General features: G+C 39.4%; 2 protein-coding genes across 15 annotated transcripts in view; one reads left to right on the top strand and one right to left on the bottom strand.

Annotated features, from left to right (window-relative positions):
* The window catches only part of CCDC66 (coiled-coil domain containing 66), a 52,490-nt gene extending 38,959 nt beyond the window's left edge, over window positions 1-13,531 (top strand). For 5 of the 8 annotated variants that reach the window (XM_032649376.1, XM_032649373.1, XM_032649372.1 and 2 more), the window contains 5 exons: window positions 9,371-9,864; window positions 10,478-10,518; window positions 11,326-11,567; window positions 11,801-11,916; window positions 13,245-13,530. In XM_032649376.1, coding sequence (XP_032505267.1) covers window positions 9,371-9,864; window positions 10,478-10,518; window positions 11,326-11,567; window positions 11,801-11,916; window positions 13,245-13,331 — 980 coding nt within the window. In that variant the 3' untranslated portion in view covers window positions 13,332-13,530. Of the gene's footprint in view, window positions 1-9,370; window positions 9,865-10,477; window positions 10,519-11,325; window positions 11,568-11,800; window positions 11,917-13,244 lie in introns of those variants that run through there. The other 3 variants (XM_032649371.1, XM_032649374.1, XM_032649375.1) reach the window with 3 other exon arrangements.
* A 1,092-nt stretch (window positions 13,532-14,623) lies between these two features.
* The window catches only part of TASOR (transcription activation suppressor), a 49,844-nt gene continuing 48,770 nt past the window's right edge, over window positions 14,624-15,697 (bottom strand). For 4 of the 7 annotated variants that reach the window (XM_032649362.1, XM_032649364.1, XM_032649363.1 and 1 more), the window contains one exon: window positions 14,624-15,350. In XM_032649362.1, coding sequence (XP_032505253.1) covers window positions 14,824-15,350 — 527 coding nt within the window. In that variant the 3' untranslated portion in view covers window positions 14,624-14,823. Of the gene's footprint in view, window positions 15,628-15,697 lie in introns of all 7 variants that reach the window. The other 3 variants (XM_032649367.1, XM_032649368.1, XM_032649369.1) reach the window with 1 other exon arrangement.

The following is a 15,697-nucleotide window of genomic DNA, read 5'->3' as shown; positions in this document are numbered from 1 at the left end:
CCGGATGCACAGGCTCAGCGGCCATGGCTCACGGGCCCAGCCACTCTGCGGCATGTGGGATCCTCCCGGACAGGGGCACGAACCTGCCCTGCGTCCCCTGCATCGGCAGGTGGACTCTCAACCACTGTGCCACCAGGGAAGCCCGGATAGAATATTCTTAATGGAAATTTTTTTCTTTGAACACTTCGAATATTTTATGCCACTGCCTCTGGCTTGCAGAGTTTCTGCTGAAAAATCTCATAGTCTTATGAGGGTTCCTTTGTACATAACAAGTTGTTTTTCTCTTGCAGCTCTTAAGTGTCTCTCCTTGTCTTTAACTTTCTTGACATTTTCATTATACTGTGCCTTGGTGTGTGGGTCCATTGGGTTCATCTTGTTTAGTGTTCTCTGGGTTTCCACAGAGCTTTCTTCCCCAAGGTGAGGGAAGTCTTAAGCCATTATTTCTTCAGATAAGTTTTCTGTCCCTTTTGTCTCCTTCTGGGCCCCCTGTAATGCAAATTTTAGTTCACAGTGATGTTGTCTCATAAATCCCTTAAGCTGTCTTCACTTTTATAATTCTTTTTCTCTTTGCCACTCTGATTAGATGAATTCTGCTGCCCTGTCATCAGGTTCATGAACTTTTCTTCTGCTTCTATTAGTCTGATGTTGGACCCCTCTATTTTTCAGTTTAGTTATTGTATTCTTCAGCTCTGTGGCTTCTATTTGGTATTATTTATCTTTTATCTCTTCTGAAGTTCTCACTGTGTTTATCCATTGCTTTCTTGAATTTGGTGAGCATCTTTAGGATCATTACTTACTTTGAACTCTTTATCAGGTAGATTACTTATCACTTTTTCATTAAGGTTCTTTATTCTTTCATTTGGAACATGTTCTTCCTTTGTTTCTTCATTTTTCTTGACTCTCTTTGTTGGTTTCTTTGCATTAAATGAACAGCCACCTCTTCCAGTCTTGTAGGAGTGGCCTTGTGTAGGAAATGAACGTTATCACTCAATCTTACCCTAGCTTTTGGTTGTATCTCAAGCCTTTGTGATTGTCCGTGCAGGATATTCTATTTTTAATAGCTCCCAGTGGTTGAGGAGGTGCCAGGATTTGTCAGTGTCCCAAATCTAAGCACCTAGATTCAGGCTGACTGGAAGCCAGACTTGCAGGCAGTCTTTTTTTGTTTCGTTTTGTTTTGGTTTTTTTGCGGTACGCGGGCCTCTCACTGTTGTGGCCTCTCCCGTTGTGGAGCACAGGCTCCGGATGCACAGGTTCAGCGGCCATGCCTCACGGGCCCAGCTGCTCCGCGGCATGTGGGATCTTCCCAGACCAGGGCGCAAACCTGTGTCCCCTGCATCAGCAGGCAGACTCTCAACCACTGCGCCACCAGGGAAGCCCCAGGCAGTCTTTTAAAGTATACAAGTATATACAGTCCTGTGGGACTGCAAGCATAAGCTCCACTGGCCATCAGAGCTAGGCATTCTGGAGGCGTCTCCTGGATGGCAGTAACAAAAACTGGGGCTCCAGACAATTGTGTAAGCTCTTGTGTATAAGCTCTTTTCTGGGAGACATCAGCAAGCTGTAGTGAAGCAGAGGATAAGTGCAAAGATGGCGTACAGCAGCCTACATCCCTAAGAGCACCTCAGTAAGCCTCTAGATGTATGCCAAACCTGAAGCCTGCCCCTCAGGCCAAAGCTCCAGGATAAGCAGATAGACCTTTTTCATGAAAAGATAGGGTGTATGTGTTTCAGCTTCCTGTTTGTGTAGTGCCCTAGGGGTGGTAACATGCCAATAATTTTCAATTGTTATAGTCCCTTGAGACTCTGGAACACAAGCCCCTCTGGTCACCAGAGCCAGGCAATCAAGAGACATCCCCCAGGCAGCAGCTGCAGAAACCAGGGCACAAGACGTAAAACCTGTGGCACCATAGGCAGGTAAGTGCTCCCCTCCAAGAGATAATGGATGACTAGAGCATAGCTGAGAGTATGAAGATGGTGCTTGACCTCTAAGGTGTCTGGAAAGGGTTACAGTCAGCCCTTAGATATGTGTTTAATTAGGAGCCTGCCCCTCAGGCTGTAGCTATAATAAGCTAATAGGCTTCTTTCACAGAGAGACTGAACTCCTGCATCTGTTTTTTCTTGCTGTGCCCTGGCAGTAGTAGCTGTTTAAGAACTCTTTCTCCGTTGGTTACAGTCCTGTGGGACCTGCAAGCATAAGCGCTTGGCCACTAGAACCAGGTGATGTAGAAGTGTCCGCTGGTGGCAGCTGCAAAAATTGGGGCACCTTGCCAGGGTATAAGCTTTTTGGGAAATACTGGAAAGCTGGATTAAGGTGGAGAAATAATGCGAAGATTGCATCTAATGGTCTCCATTCCCTGAGAGCTTGTCCGTAGGCCCCTAGATGTGTACCAAACTAGAAGCCTACCCTTAAGGCCAAACCTTTTGGAGAAGCAAATAGGAATCTTTCTCAGAAAGACTGGGGTTTGTTTCAGTCTGCTGTCCATGCAGTGCCCTGGGGGTGATAATCTGCCAAGAACTGTTTCTCTGATTGTTACAGTTTCATGGGACCCAGGAATGTGACCCACCTCTGCCCCCCCCCCAACCCCTGCCTCCAGAGCCAGGCCATCAGGGGGCATCCACTGGGCAACAGCTGTAAAAACCAGGGCTCCAGATGCTTGTAAAAGTTCCCCTTCAGGAGATACTGGCACTCTGAAATGGGGTAAAGGGAGCGGGTGAAGATGGCGTGTACCAGCTATAGGAAGGCAGGGGGTGGCTTTGAAGATGGTACCCCCCCCCCCCCCGCTGCCCGTTTGAAGCTGGGGGTGGGGAGTGTAACAGCGGGGCAGGGGCAGCAAGGTGGGAATAAAAGGCTTAGTGTTTTTTAATTTTTAAAATTTTATTTATATTTTTTTGAGTATAAACAGAACATTTATTAAAGTACTTCTTAAAATTACAGAGTGCTTAGAGAAAATTCTTACAGAAACATCTGTAAGGAAAATAGTTTTGGCTAGTATTCAGAATGGCACTAGTTCTTAGCATGCATCTACCTGTACTTCTCCCACCTCATTTTTATTTATTCTTACATAATAAACAACAGTAAAATGTAAGGTATTCCTTATTTCAAACTTATCTAAGGTATTTTTCACCTGCTGACTTTAAAACTTTGGAGCAACTTGACTTAAATTTTTAAACTAGCACTGCAAAGTGAGTTCATCCCACTGCTTCATTTCAGTGAGAAGTCTGTCTTGAGTTCAAGCTTTTGTAATCCTTGGAATAGTCCAAAACTGTATAAAAGCCAATTTATGAGCTGTCACTTTATTTATTTTATTGGAGTATAATTGCTTTACAATATACAACGAAGTGAATATCGTACACTTTGTTGTACAACAAAGTGAATCAGCTATATGTATACATATATCCCCTCCTCTTGGACCTCCCTCCCCTGCCCCTGCATCTGGCCCATTTAGGTCATCACAGAGCACCAAGCTGAGGCTCCCTGTGCTATACTGCAGGTTCCAACTAGCTATGTGTTTTACACATGGTACTGTATTTATGTCAAACCTAATCTCCCAATTCATCCCACCTGTGTCCACACATCCATTCTCTACATCTATGTCTCTCTTCATTCTCTGGAAATAGGTTCATCGGTACTATTTTTCTAGATTCCACATATATGCGTTAATATACGATATTTGTTTTTCTGACTTCACATTCTGTATGACAGACTCTAGGTCCATCCACATCTCTACAAATGACCCAGTTTCGTTCCTTTTATGGCTGAGTAACATTCCATTGTATATATGTACCACATCTTCTTTATCGATTCATCTGTCAGTGGACATTTAGGTTGTTTCCATGACCTGGCTATTTTAAATAGTGCTGCAGTGAACATTGGGGTACATGTGTCTCTTTATTTTGTTTTTAAATATTTATTTATTTATTTTTGGCTGTGTTGGGTCTTTTGTTGCTGTGCATGGGCTTTCTCTAGTTGCAGCGAGTGGGAGCTACTCTTCATTGTGGTGTACGGGCTTCTCATTGCAGTGGCTTTTCTTGTTGCAGAGCATGGGCTCTAGGCATGCGGGCTTCAGTAGTTGTGGCTCGCGGGCTCTAGAGCACAGGCTCAGTAGTTGTGGCACACGGGCTTAGTTGCTTCACAGCATGTGGGATCTTTCCAGACCAAGGCTTGAACCCGTGTCCCCTGCATTGGCAGGAGGGTTCTTAACCACTGTGCCACCAGGGAAGTCCCATGTGTCTTTTTGAATTACAGTTTTCTCAGGGTATATGCCCAGTAGTGGGATTGCTGGGTCATATGGTAATTCTATTTTTAGTTTTTCAAGGAACCTCCATACTGTTCTCCACAGTGGCTGTATCAATTTACATTCCCACCAACAGTGTAAAAAAGTTGGTTCCCTTTTCTCCACACCCTCTCCAGCATTTATTATTTGTAGATTTTTTGATGATGGCCATTCTGACTGGTGTGAGGTGACACCTCTTTGTAGTTTTGATTTGCATTTCTCTAATGATTAGTGATGTTGAGCATCTTCTCATATGCCTCTTGGCCATCTGTATGTCTTTGGAGAAAAATGTCAATTTAGGTCTTCCACCCATTTTTGGATTGGTCTGTTTGTTTTTTTGATATTGAGCTGCATGAGCTGTTTGTATATTTTGGACATTAATCTTTTGTCAGTTGCTTCGTTTGCAAATATTTTCTCCCATTCTGAGGGTTGTCTTTTCGTTTTGTTTATAGTTACCTTTGCTGTGCAAAAGCTTTTAAGTTTAATTAGGTCCCATTTGTTTATTTTTGTTTTTATTTTCATTACTCTAGGAGGTGGTTCAAAAAAGGTCTTGCTGTGATTTATGTCAAAGAGTGTTCTGGGGCTTCCCTGGTGGCGCAGTGGTTGAGAGTCCGCCTGCTGAGGCAGGGGACACGGGTTCGTGCCCCAGACTGGGAGGATCCCACGTGCCGCGGAGCAGCTAGGCCCGTGAGCCATGGCCAGGGAGCCTGCGCGTCCGGAGCCTGTGCCCCGTAATGGGAGAGGCCACAACAGTGAGAGGCCTGCGTACCACAAAAAAAAAAAAAAAAGTGTTCTGCCTATGTTTTCCACTAAGAATTTTATAGTGTCCAGTCTTATATTTAGGTCTTTAATGCATTTTGAGTTCATTTTTGTGTATGGTGTTAGAGAATGTTCTAATTTCATTCTTTTACATGTAGCTGTCCAGTTTTCCCAGCACCACTTATTAAGGAGACTGTCTTTTCTCCATTGTATATCCTTGCCTCCTTTGTCATAGATTAGGTGACCATAGGTGTGTGGGTTTATCTCTGGGCTTTCTATCCTGTACCATTATCTATATTTCTGTTTTTGTGCCAGTACCATACTGTCTTGATTACTGTAGCTTTGTAGTATAGTCTGAAGTTGGGAAGTGTGATTCTTCTAGCTCCATTTTTCTTTTTGCAGATTGCTTTGGCTGTGTGGGGTCTTTTGTGTTTCCATACAAATTGTTAAATTTTTTGTTCTAATTCTGTGAAAAATGCCATTGGTAATTTGATAGGGATTGCACTGAATCTATAGATTGCTTTGGGTAGTATAATCATTTTCACAATATTGATTCTTCCAATCCAAGAACATGGTATATCTCTCCATTTGTTGGTATCATCTTCAGTTTCTTTCAACAGTGTCTTATGGTTTTCTGCATACAGGTCTTTTATTGTCTCCCTAGGTAGGTTTATTCCTAGGTGTTTTATTCTTTTTGTTGCAATGGTAAATGGGATTCTTTCCTTAATTTCTCTTTCTGCTCTTTCGTTGTTAGTGTATAGGAATGCAAGAGATTTCTATGTATTAATTTTCTATCCTTCAGCTTTACCAGATTCATTGATTAGCTCTAGTAGTCTACCGGTGGCATCTTTAGTATTTTCTATGTATAGTATCATGTCATCTGTGAACAGTGACAGTTTTACTTCTTCTTTTCCAATTTGTATTCCTTTTATTTATTTTTCTTACCGATTGCTGTGGCTCGGACTTCCAAAACTATGTTGAATAAAGTGGCTAGAGTTGACATCTTTGTCTTATTCCTGATCTTAGAGGAAACGCCTTCAGTTTTTCACCATTGAGAATGATGTTTGCTGAGGGTTTGCTGTACATGTTGAAGTTGGGCGGGGGGCAGTGTAACAGCTGGGGCAGGGACGGCAAGGTGGGAATAAGAGGCCTAGTGGTTCTTTTAAAAAAAAAAAATAGGTGGTGCCCACCATCCTCATCCCCACCCCCATCCCAAGAGTATTCCAGCAAGCCCCTAGATGTGTTAAGTTACATTCCTACCTCTTGGGCCAACGCTTCAGCATATTTTTAAATGAGCCTCTTTCACATTTGGGTGTTATCAGCTGCCTCTGCACTGGGCCCTGAGGTAAGTGAGCCCTTTAAGAGCTGTTTCTCCCTTTTGCTATAGCTTTGTGGGTCTTGTGGACATGAGCCGCACTGGTTTTCAGTGCTGTATGTTTTGGGGGATTATCTGTTCTGTGCAGATCTTAAAAGTGGGGTACCCAATGTGGGGTTCAAACCCTTATCTCCTTGGGGAAAAGCGCTGGGTTTTGAGTTCCCTCCCAATTGTGGGTTGCAGCACAGGGGTGGGGTTTATGGCTTGACTGTGTCTCAGCCTCTCCCAACCTGCTTTGATGGTGTGCCAGACTTGGGCAATGTGTAGGAGTCGCCCAGCCAGTTGTTTAGGCTTTTTTCAGAGGAAATTGTTCCATATGTAACTATAGGTTCAAGTGTGTCTGTAGGAGGCGAGTTCAGGATCTTCCTAGGTCACCACCTTGAACCAGACCTTCAGTTTTTAAACTAATTACCAATGGACTCTCCTGTCAGTTAATTGTGGTCTTGGGGATCCCTTGGTAACTTAAAAAGAGACAAAAACCAATTTGGCTGGCCGTAAGTTAGGAGATAATATTAATGTTCCTCTAGAAATATCAAAAAGCTACTCTGGAGTTGGCTAGTGCTGAGCCCCAAGCCCAGAATGTCTTAATGGAAATCCATCCTCTAACATACCACTCTTTCTGCCAGTTAATTTTAGATCTTCAGTACACCACCAGATTACATAATATGACAGAAGGTAGAAGGGAATTTGAAAAGGGAATTGGGTAAAGCAACCTGTTTAGTTTATTTAAAAAAACAATATTTTTTTTATAGTTTCCACGTAAGCTTGAAGAATGTGGTTTCTCCCTTCTCTATGTCCAGATAAACAACAAAATTATATAAATCCTACACATTACTTAAGAGGAAGTCAAACTAAAAAAAAAAAGTCAAACTAGGTCTTTAAGACCATGAAATTATGTATATCATCACTGGGTGACTCTAAGGCAATTTAATCAGTCAGGGTCCCAAAGTAGAATAATTAAAGATGGCTTATTTAAAAAGAGACTATTTTCAAAGGAGTGGATGTGAGGGAGAACAGCAGTAGTGCTTTGACTCTGGTGCTAGTAGCAACTGACTTGTTACCAGAACCTAGAAGACAAGCGTTGTATAGAGGTAACTTTGAGGGGAACCTTTGGTAAAGGGATAGAGTCAGCCTGAGGTCAGCTCACAGGGAATGAGCCAGTGGGATAAGTATCCTGAATTCACTCTTTTCCCTTCCTATAATCTGCATGTGAACACTCCTGACAGAAACAGAAACCAGAGGACCCAGGAACCCATTGATAAGGTTCTTACCAGTCAGCCTGCTAGGGCAGAGAGCAGGGGAGAGAAAGGTGCAGAGTGGGTCTAGAGTGGCAAAAAAGGATATCCAGTATGAAAATGATGTAGGCTGGGCAGCCTTACTAGGATTAGTCCTGGCCAGCTCTAGTCTGGAATAACACACTTACAGCAATAATTGGACTTTTTTTTAGCTAATTGTGAATTTAAAATTTTAATCATATGTGAAAAAAGGCCTTTAGAGCAACACAGTAATTTTGTTGCTCAACTGTTGTGATAGCTGAACACATATATAATCATGAACATTATGTAAATTTTAAGGAGATTTTAGATGTTTGAATGGTGAACTTTTCCTGTTTTCAAAATGGAAAAAAGTAAAAGGTTATATGTGATTCAGGGATGGCCTGGAGGCATAGCATGATGGTATATGAGATACAGACATTTAAAAAGTTAGATGAGGACTTCCCTGTTGGCACAGTGGTTAAGAATCCGCCCTGCTAGTGCGGGGGACACGGGTTCGAGCCCTGCTCCGGGAAGATCCCACATGCCGCAGAGCAGCTGGGCCCGTGTGCTGCAACTACTGAGCCTGTGCTCTGGAGCCCACGAGCCACGACTGCCGAGCCCGTGTGCCACAACTACTGAAGCCGGCGCACCTAGACCCCGTGCTCCCCCGTGCACCACGGTAAGAAGCCGACATACCGCAACGAAGAGTAGCTCCCGCTCGCCACTAGAGAAAGTCCATGTGCAGCAACGAAGACCCAGCGCAGCCAAAAATAAAATAAAAAAAATAAAGAGCGAATCATCTGAAGTTCTGTTATGTGCTGTAGCTTGAATAATCCGTGAAGGCATTACGCTGAGTGAAATAAGCTGGATGTGAGGGGCGGGGGGGCAGTTGTACAGGGAGACAAAAATATTGTATAGTTCCACTGGTGTAAGGAATTTAGGGTTGGGTGGACAAATTCAGAAGTGGAAAGTAGAGTGGCAGTTGCTGAGGGTTGGGAAGGAGGGTGGAATGGGGAGTTACTGCTTAGTGGGTGCAGGGTTTCTGCTTGAGGTGATGATGGGGTCTGGAATTGTGTGGCATCATGAGTGTGCTTGGCGCCACTGAATCGTACACTTAAAACTGGTTTAATGGAAGATTTAGGGAAATTGGAACCCTTGTGCATTGTTGGTGGGAATGTAAAATGGTGCAGCTGCTAAAGGAAACAGGATGGCATTTCCTCAGAAAATTTATAATTACTGTATGGTCTGGCGATTCCACTTCTGGGTGTAGTCAGAACTGAAAAAAGTAAGGTCTTGGAGAATAGCCCAAAGGTGGAGGCAACCCAAGTGTCCCTTGACAGATGAATGGATAAACAAAAATGTGGTATATACATACAGTGGCATGTTTTATGGTGTGTGTGTATTCAGCCTTAAAAAGGAGAATATTCTGACACATGCTACAACTTGGATGAACTTTGAGGACATTATGCTAACAGAAGTCACAAAAAGAGAGTCATAGAGACAAAGTAGTATGGTGGTTGCTATGAGCTGGCAGGAAGCGGGGGATGGGGAGTTTAGTGGTATAGAATTTTTTTTTTTCAATTTTCAAACCGGAGTTTTAGAGGGCAGTTTTAATGCCTTTGAAAAAATGGTTAAAATGGTAAATTTTGCATTATGTATGTTTTACCACAATTTAAAAAAAATTAATCATCTGAAACTTTCTTTTAGGTGACTTAAATGCTGGAATATTTACCAATATAGAATCATGCTGTGGATCGGTAATAGAGAGGGAAATTATAAACTGTTCGTCTCCTGAGATTCCTGCAGAATTTAATGAACAGTTTAACACTAGGAAGAACAAGCAAGAACTAGTAAGTCATGATAACGGAGCCAACTTAGAAAAAGAAAACAGTTATAATGACCAGTGTAATCAGTTCACAAGAAGAGAGAAACAAACAAAACATATGAAGAAGTGTCCTAAAAGGCCTGATTGGAATATAAATAAACCACTGAGACGGTATATTCCAGCATCAGAAAAGTACCCTAAACAGCTTCAAAAGCTGAGAGAAGAAAAAAGAGTAAGAAGGCAGATGGAACTGCTTCATTTGGTAGAAAGAAATAATCCTGGACACCTCTCTCAAAATAGAGTCACTTCACCAGATGTTGTTCTTCATTCATCTCAAGAAACTGAACCAAGTTTCAGGTGGCAGCTAGTCAAAAAGGTAAAGCTCTTCTGTCTAGAAAAACATTTTAAAGCATGTATTGAAGTTTTTAGAATGAGAATACAGTTCCACACATGCATGTTTTGACAGGGCTATTCTGGGTGTGAATAAGAGTTCTAGAAATTTGCTGTAGTTTACAGCAGGGGTCAACAAACTATGGCCAATAGGCAAATCCATCTTGCTGCCTGCTTTTGCAAATAAAGTTTTTAGCAATACAGCCATGCTCATTTTTTTTTAACCTATTGTCTGTGGCTGGCTTCATGCTGCAAGAAGAGTTTAGAGTAGTTGCAACAGAGACCACATGGCTCACAAAGCCAAGTGTTTACTATGTCCTTTACAGAAAAAGTTTACACTTAAACCCTGTATAGATTAATGCTATTCTTTATTCAGATACCCATTCAAAACTCTTGTTTATAGTCCATATAGACAGAGGATAATTTACAAGGTCAGGAATTACTGGATTGGTTTCTCTGACTCTGGAGAAGTACCAAGCCTCTCCTATCCTGTTATCCAGTATGTGTTACTCAAATATTATCCTCAGATTATTTCAACAACCACTAAAAACATTTGTGGGGACGTATGGAAACACTGTTAACTCCTGTCTATCATTTAGGAAGAAGAACCTCAGATAATTAATTCTTTCAACAAGGAAAGGTATGTTATGGATTCCGTAGCTACTTAGTGCTTTCTGTGTGATATAAAATACTTGCTCAAAATAGAGGGGAGATCAAGCATGTATGCATGTCTGTGAAGACAGTAACAGGAAAGTTTGTGACTTCAGGTGAATAGAGGTTTAAGGGAAAGGGTGTCTGGCATTTTACCTAGAATTTGAAGGTCCAAATTGGACTGGACCTAGGCATCCTAAGCAGGAATGTGGGTGATATTTTGTTATCTTCAGACTTTAACAGTTTTGATCTTCCAGATATGTCAGCAGTGGAATAGACATTCTGCTTGGATTGAGGGGGGTAGGGAATAAATGACTGGTAGGGATAATGAGAAATTAACCAGTGGGAGATTTTAAATTGTTAGAATTTTTATTCTCTATTTTTGTGCACAAACCGGCTGGTTTAAGCTGTCTCTGAATATGGCTCTAATAGCAAGTTTAGTTTAGGCGGTAAGTATATTATTTTATGGTGAATTCTAAGGAGAAACATTAGGTTTAAATTAACTCAGGTAGCGTTGATCCTCACAAGCTAGTAAATTTCTCCCTGTTCTAACATATATATATCCTCAGCAAGTACTAGTAAACCCCAAATTAATCCCATTTTGTTGCCCTGTTTTAGGAAATGGTATCATAGAACTCAAGCCTCTTACATATAGTGTTCCTAAAGGTGTTATAGGTACATTTAGAATAAATTGAAATGTGACTGAAGAATAGAATATGCTTAATCTAAAATAAAATACAGTTTTTCATTCATGCTTTTTAAGAAGTCCCTTATTGTGCTTTTTGGAAAAATACAGGTCTCAATCACCACCAGTTCCAGCAGTGAAAACCAGAACGCAGCAAACTCAGACACTAAAAAACAGTACTTATGAAAGAGAGAATCTGATCTCAGGAGATAGTCAAACAGAATTATCACCTGGGTTTTCTGAACCATTTCATTTTATTCCCTATGTCCGAACCAATGAGATCTATTACCTTGATCCAGATGCACCATTGTCTAGGCCTTTAACCCAGGATCCTCAGTACCAAAATCTACATGGTAAGTAAATATAAGTGTACCCCCCCACAATTAAAAATCCAAATTGCCCCAAGAGAGGTAGAAAAAATTTCTCTCTTTTGGAGTCAATTATTAAAATTTTTACTGAATATTTATTATTTACTTGGTGCTTTCCTAGGATATAAATTTATTAATGAATCCATAGAATGTTATAGCATAGGGCTATTTCATATTATAAATGTATTTGAATTTTTGTCATTTTTATCTGGCTTCAGACTGTGACCAAGAACAGCTTTTTGACCACCTCCGGGACCCACTTCTTAATCCTAACTTGGTGAAAAACAGGGATCGACAGCAAGCAATCCTTAAGGGACTGTCAGAACTGAGACAGGTATGAGCTCTTCCAAAGTTTGGATGTGACCATTTTCTGGTGGAGGGCTGTGTTTTACCAGTTTTACTAAACATCGTTGGTTACATGACTGTTTCTTTCCAGCATGAAATCATGAGACATTTTGAATATTAAGACAACTTTATTGAATGAAAAAAGGCATATATTTGAAATGGCAAAGCATGATCAATAAGGCCCTAAAACCAAAGGCAGAAAATAAATACAGTTATGCTTTAATTCTTAGTAATGCAGTTCACATTTTTTTGAACGTGTTGGCTGTGTTTGGAATAGAACTTGACACAAGTCCCAAAGAGTAATATAATGTGAAATTACAGGTATAATCTTACCAGACTACTTTTTCTCCCAGACCAATTTTGACTCATTATCTGCTCAGATAAAAATAAACACATCAAATATTTAAGGCTATAACTGTTCTCTACCGGCTGGCCTTAGAAAACAAAAAAAAAACAAACACCTGTCCCTGTGCTTAAAAAAAAAAAAAAGACTTGCAAAACTGGTTTTACGATTAGCTTTGATTCACAGTATACTTTGTGTATTTGGGGAAAATAAACTGTAGTTTTAGGATTACCCTTTTCCATGTCCAGTCATTTATGAATGCCTCCTGCATTTCAAATTGTTGATTCAAGTGTTGCTTAAACAGTTCTTTCTTATAGAACTAGAAAATCACCCCCACTAACCCAGGATTATAAAGTGTCCCTTAGTTTTTTAAATGCTGTAGCTTTGGTTACATGTGGATTGAATTTTGTAACTCAAGCTTGGTAATCCACACAGTGAAGATTTTACTTAAACCTCTTTTTAAAGTGACAAGGTATATTCTAGCTTAGTAGAGACAAAAGTTGTAGCTTAAGAGAAAGAATGTGATGTATACACCTTCACCTACATAGTGACCGTATCTTACTTCAGCAGGGCCTTGTACTAGCCACTAAGGTTAATGCAGTCAAGATAAACACTGGGTGTTAAAGGGAGACTCATGACCATTTTAAGAGCATTTGGGGAAAAGGAAAGAGGTGGTGTTCAGCCCCACAGTTAGGAGACATGGTTTTAAGAAAGGTCATTTCTATTGGTTGTATGGCTAAAAATCTTACAAATGTGTGATAGCTGCACAGTATCCAAGTGAGAAAGTCTGGTGTAAAAATTGAAAATTCTTGAGTTGAACATGACAAAGATAACGTTTAAGCTATGGCCAAGTAACTGAGCGTAATACGTGTTTTCAAAGTAAATATAGTTCTGTATTAACAAGAGAGAAAGGTAAAATAGGAATAATTTGCCCGTCTGCTGCACACCGTACTAACATATCAATATGATTTCAGGGCCTTCTCCAGAAGCAAAGAGAGTTGGAAACTAATCTCATGCCTTTAGCTGCAAATCAAGAAGAGAATTTTAGTTCTTCGTTTTAAATGTAGAAAATCAAATCCTTTACATTTGATTTGTCTTCCAAATTATGAAATGAGATTGGTTGTTGCTTAACTGTATTTATCAAATAGCCTAGATTTCTTTTTAAAATGCTTATTTAAAACTTGTACATTATGTAGTAAAGTATGTGTGTATATATATATTTTAAAAAACAATAAAACAAGACACTTGTAAAAAAGTAGTAAAAAAAAAAAAAAAATTTTTTTTCCTGCTCATCACAATGTGGGTATTGAGGTACTGATCTACTTACCTTAACACAGTCTGGAGTTTACAGTGGTTCTTCCACACTTTTTACATGTAGCTTATTAAAATATTACTTAGATATTTTGCTCTATAAAAAGATTTTAAAGAGTAGAACTCAAAGTTCTTTTGAGGTGCCAAAGGAAGGTCTGACATACTTACTTTTACTAAAATAGCCCAGATTCAGTTTAGGCTTACATGGAAATTTTTTTAAGTCCTTTTTTTAATGACTTCTTTTATTGTAGAAACTACAGTTTTCAAAAACATTTACAAGTTTGTATTAGTAATGGAGAGGCAGTTATTAGCAATACATGTGGATTTAAAATTTATCTTCACCATGTACTTTTATCTGTGAATTTAAAAAGTTAGCTTTAGTATATATAGCACTTAAGTGCTTACCACCTGAAAAATATACTTACATTTTTCTAACAGTTTAAAAATCTACAGCAAAGTTTATTTCAAATTGTTTAATGCCTTTAATAACCAAATTCATATTTCAAAAGATAGATAGGTTTTTGTTTAAGGACCACACAAGCACTGAAAATTGTAATTATCAAATATTCTCAAATAAAAGGTTGACCAAAATTTTAGCAACAGGTGATTTTACATGGTTGTCTAAAAATAAAAAATAATGCTGCCTGGTGTTAAGTCCTAAGTCCTATATGTACATAGTTTTATCATCTAAATGAAATGGCTTTGTTCAATAAATCTTGAGGTATTGAGCCAAAATCGTGTAAATATTAACATCACTGGCTTATACCTGTGTAAAAGCACTATACAAAAAGCTTAAAATAAATGCATTAGTTGATATCAATCATTTCAGCAAAAGTAGCAAATGCATTAGTTGATATATCATTTCAGCAAAAGTAGCTGGGATCATTGACATTAGAGGAAGGAAAAAAAAGTAAAGCCATTGTTCACTATCCTTTTGCAACTATCTAGTTTTACATATAAAACAGGCTTCAATTTGAAGCCAAAGTACAGATGACATAAGTGTAAAACTTAAAAGTGCCAATATGAGATAATTCAAGTACAATATGTTAAAAATATATATTTATTTCAATTTTCAGATGCTTCAACTGTTACAGGCCATCATGATTTAAATAAGAGGAAAAAAAACATTTGCAAAAGGAAAAGAAACCTTTTGTTTAGAGAATGAAATATAAATTGTGAATTCACTTTTAAGAAACAGAAAAAGGCCGTAACAACCTACTTTAAAAAAAAAAGTTACTGTAATTATTTCTCTTTTGAAAACGGCCTGGAAGTATCACTTTTCCACCAACTTAATGGAGATTTCTCTCTATCCAAGTTTTGAGTATAAGCAGATAAAAAGTAATTTCCACTTTCTTCAGACTGACTTGATGAAAGGGCATATGGTGTCCCCAAAAATGTCTGATGAGTGAGAACATTAAAATGACTAAACTGATGGAACATATTTAATTGACTGTGATAAACCTGAAAGTTGCTATATGAATCCTGTTCAGCTGAATTACTGTTCTCTCCTTCAGAGCATACTATATCAACAGAAGCTCTCTCTTCAGAATCAATTTCATAAGTCTTCTCTTCTAATAAACGTTTTTGCAAGTCAAGAGACGATTGCAACTCAATTTGAATATTCTTTTTTTGATCTGTTCCACGTGATCCTTTGGTCTCTTTCTCCAACATTTCTGAATGAAAATTGCTGCATACTTCTATTTTTGAGATTTCATCCCCTGAATCCAGAGACATATCCTCTTCGTCCTTTTCATCGTTTTCTAAAAGAGCTACATTTAAAAAACAAAAAGTCCTCCTCTATTGAAATACACAATTTGTTTAAGTTTTAAAATTATACACTACTCACACAATATAATGCGTCAGGGTCTGCAAGTCCACAATCCCTTAAAGCTTGGTCTTCTGCCACAAGTTCACTTAGTCACAACACTCACACTAGGTGTGAATGTCCAGATAATCCGATGCTAAAAGCTTCTGCGAAATGTGTTCACGTTTAATGTTGGGAAATCCCAACTCCCAGCTCCAAAGGGGTTAATGTCAAAACAGCATCTAAAGTTATACGGTAATTCAGTATTCGACAAGACAAATATAAAATAAAAATTCTGACATCTAGCTTCAC

Source organism: Phocoena sinus, chromosome 11 (assembly GCF_008692025.1).
Source record: "Phocoena sinus isolate mPhoSin1 chromosome 11, mPhoSin1.pri, whole genome shotgun sequence".
Classification (NCBI taxonomy): Eukaryota; Metazoa; Chordata; class Mammalia; order Artiodactyla; family Phocoenidae; genus Phocoena; species Phocoena sinus.
Note: the sequence above shows the minus strand (reverse complement) of the source record. Positions and strands in the feature narration are given on the sequence as shown.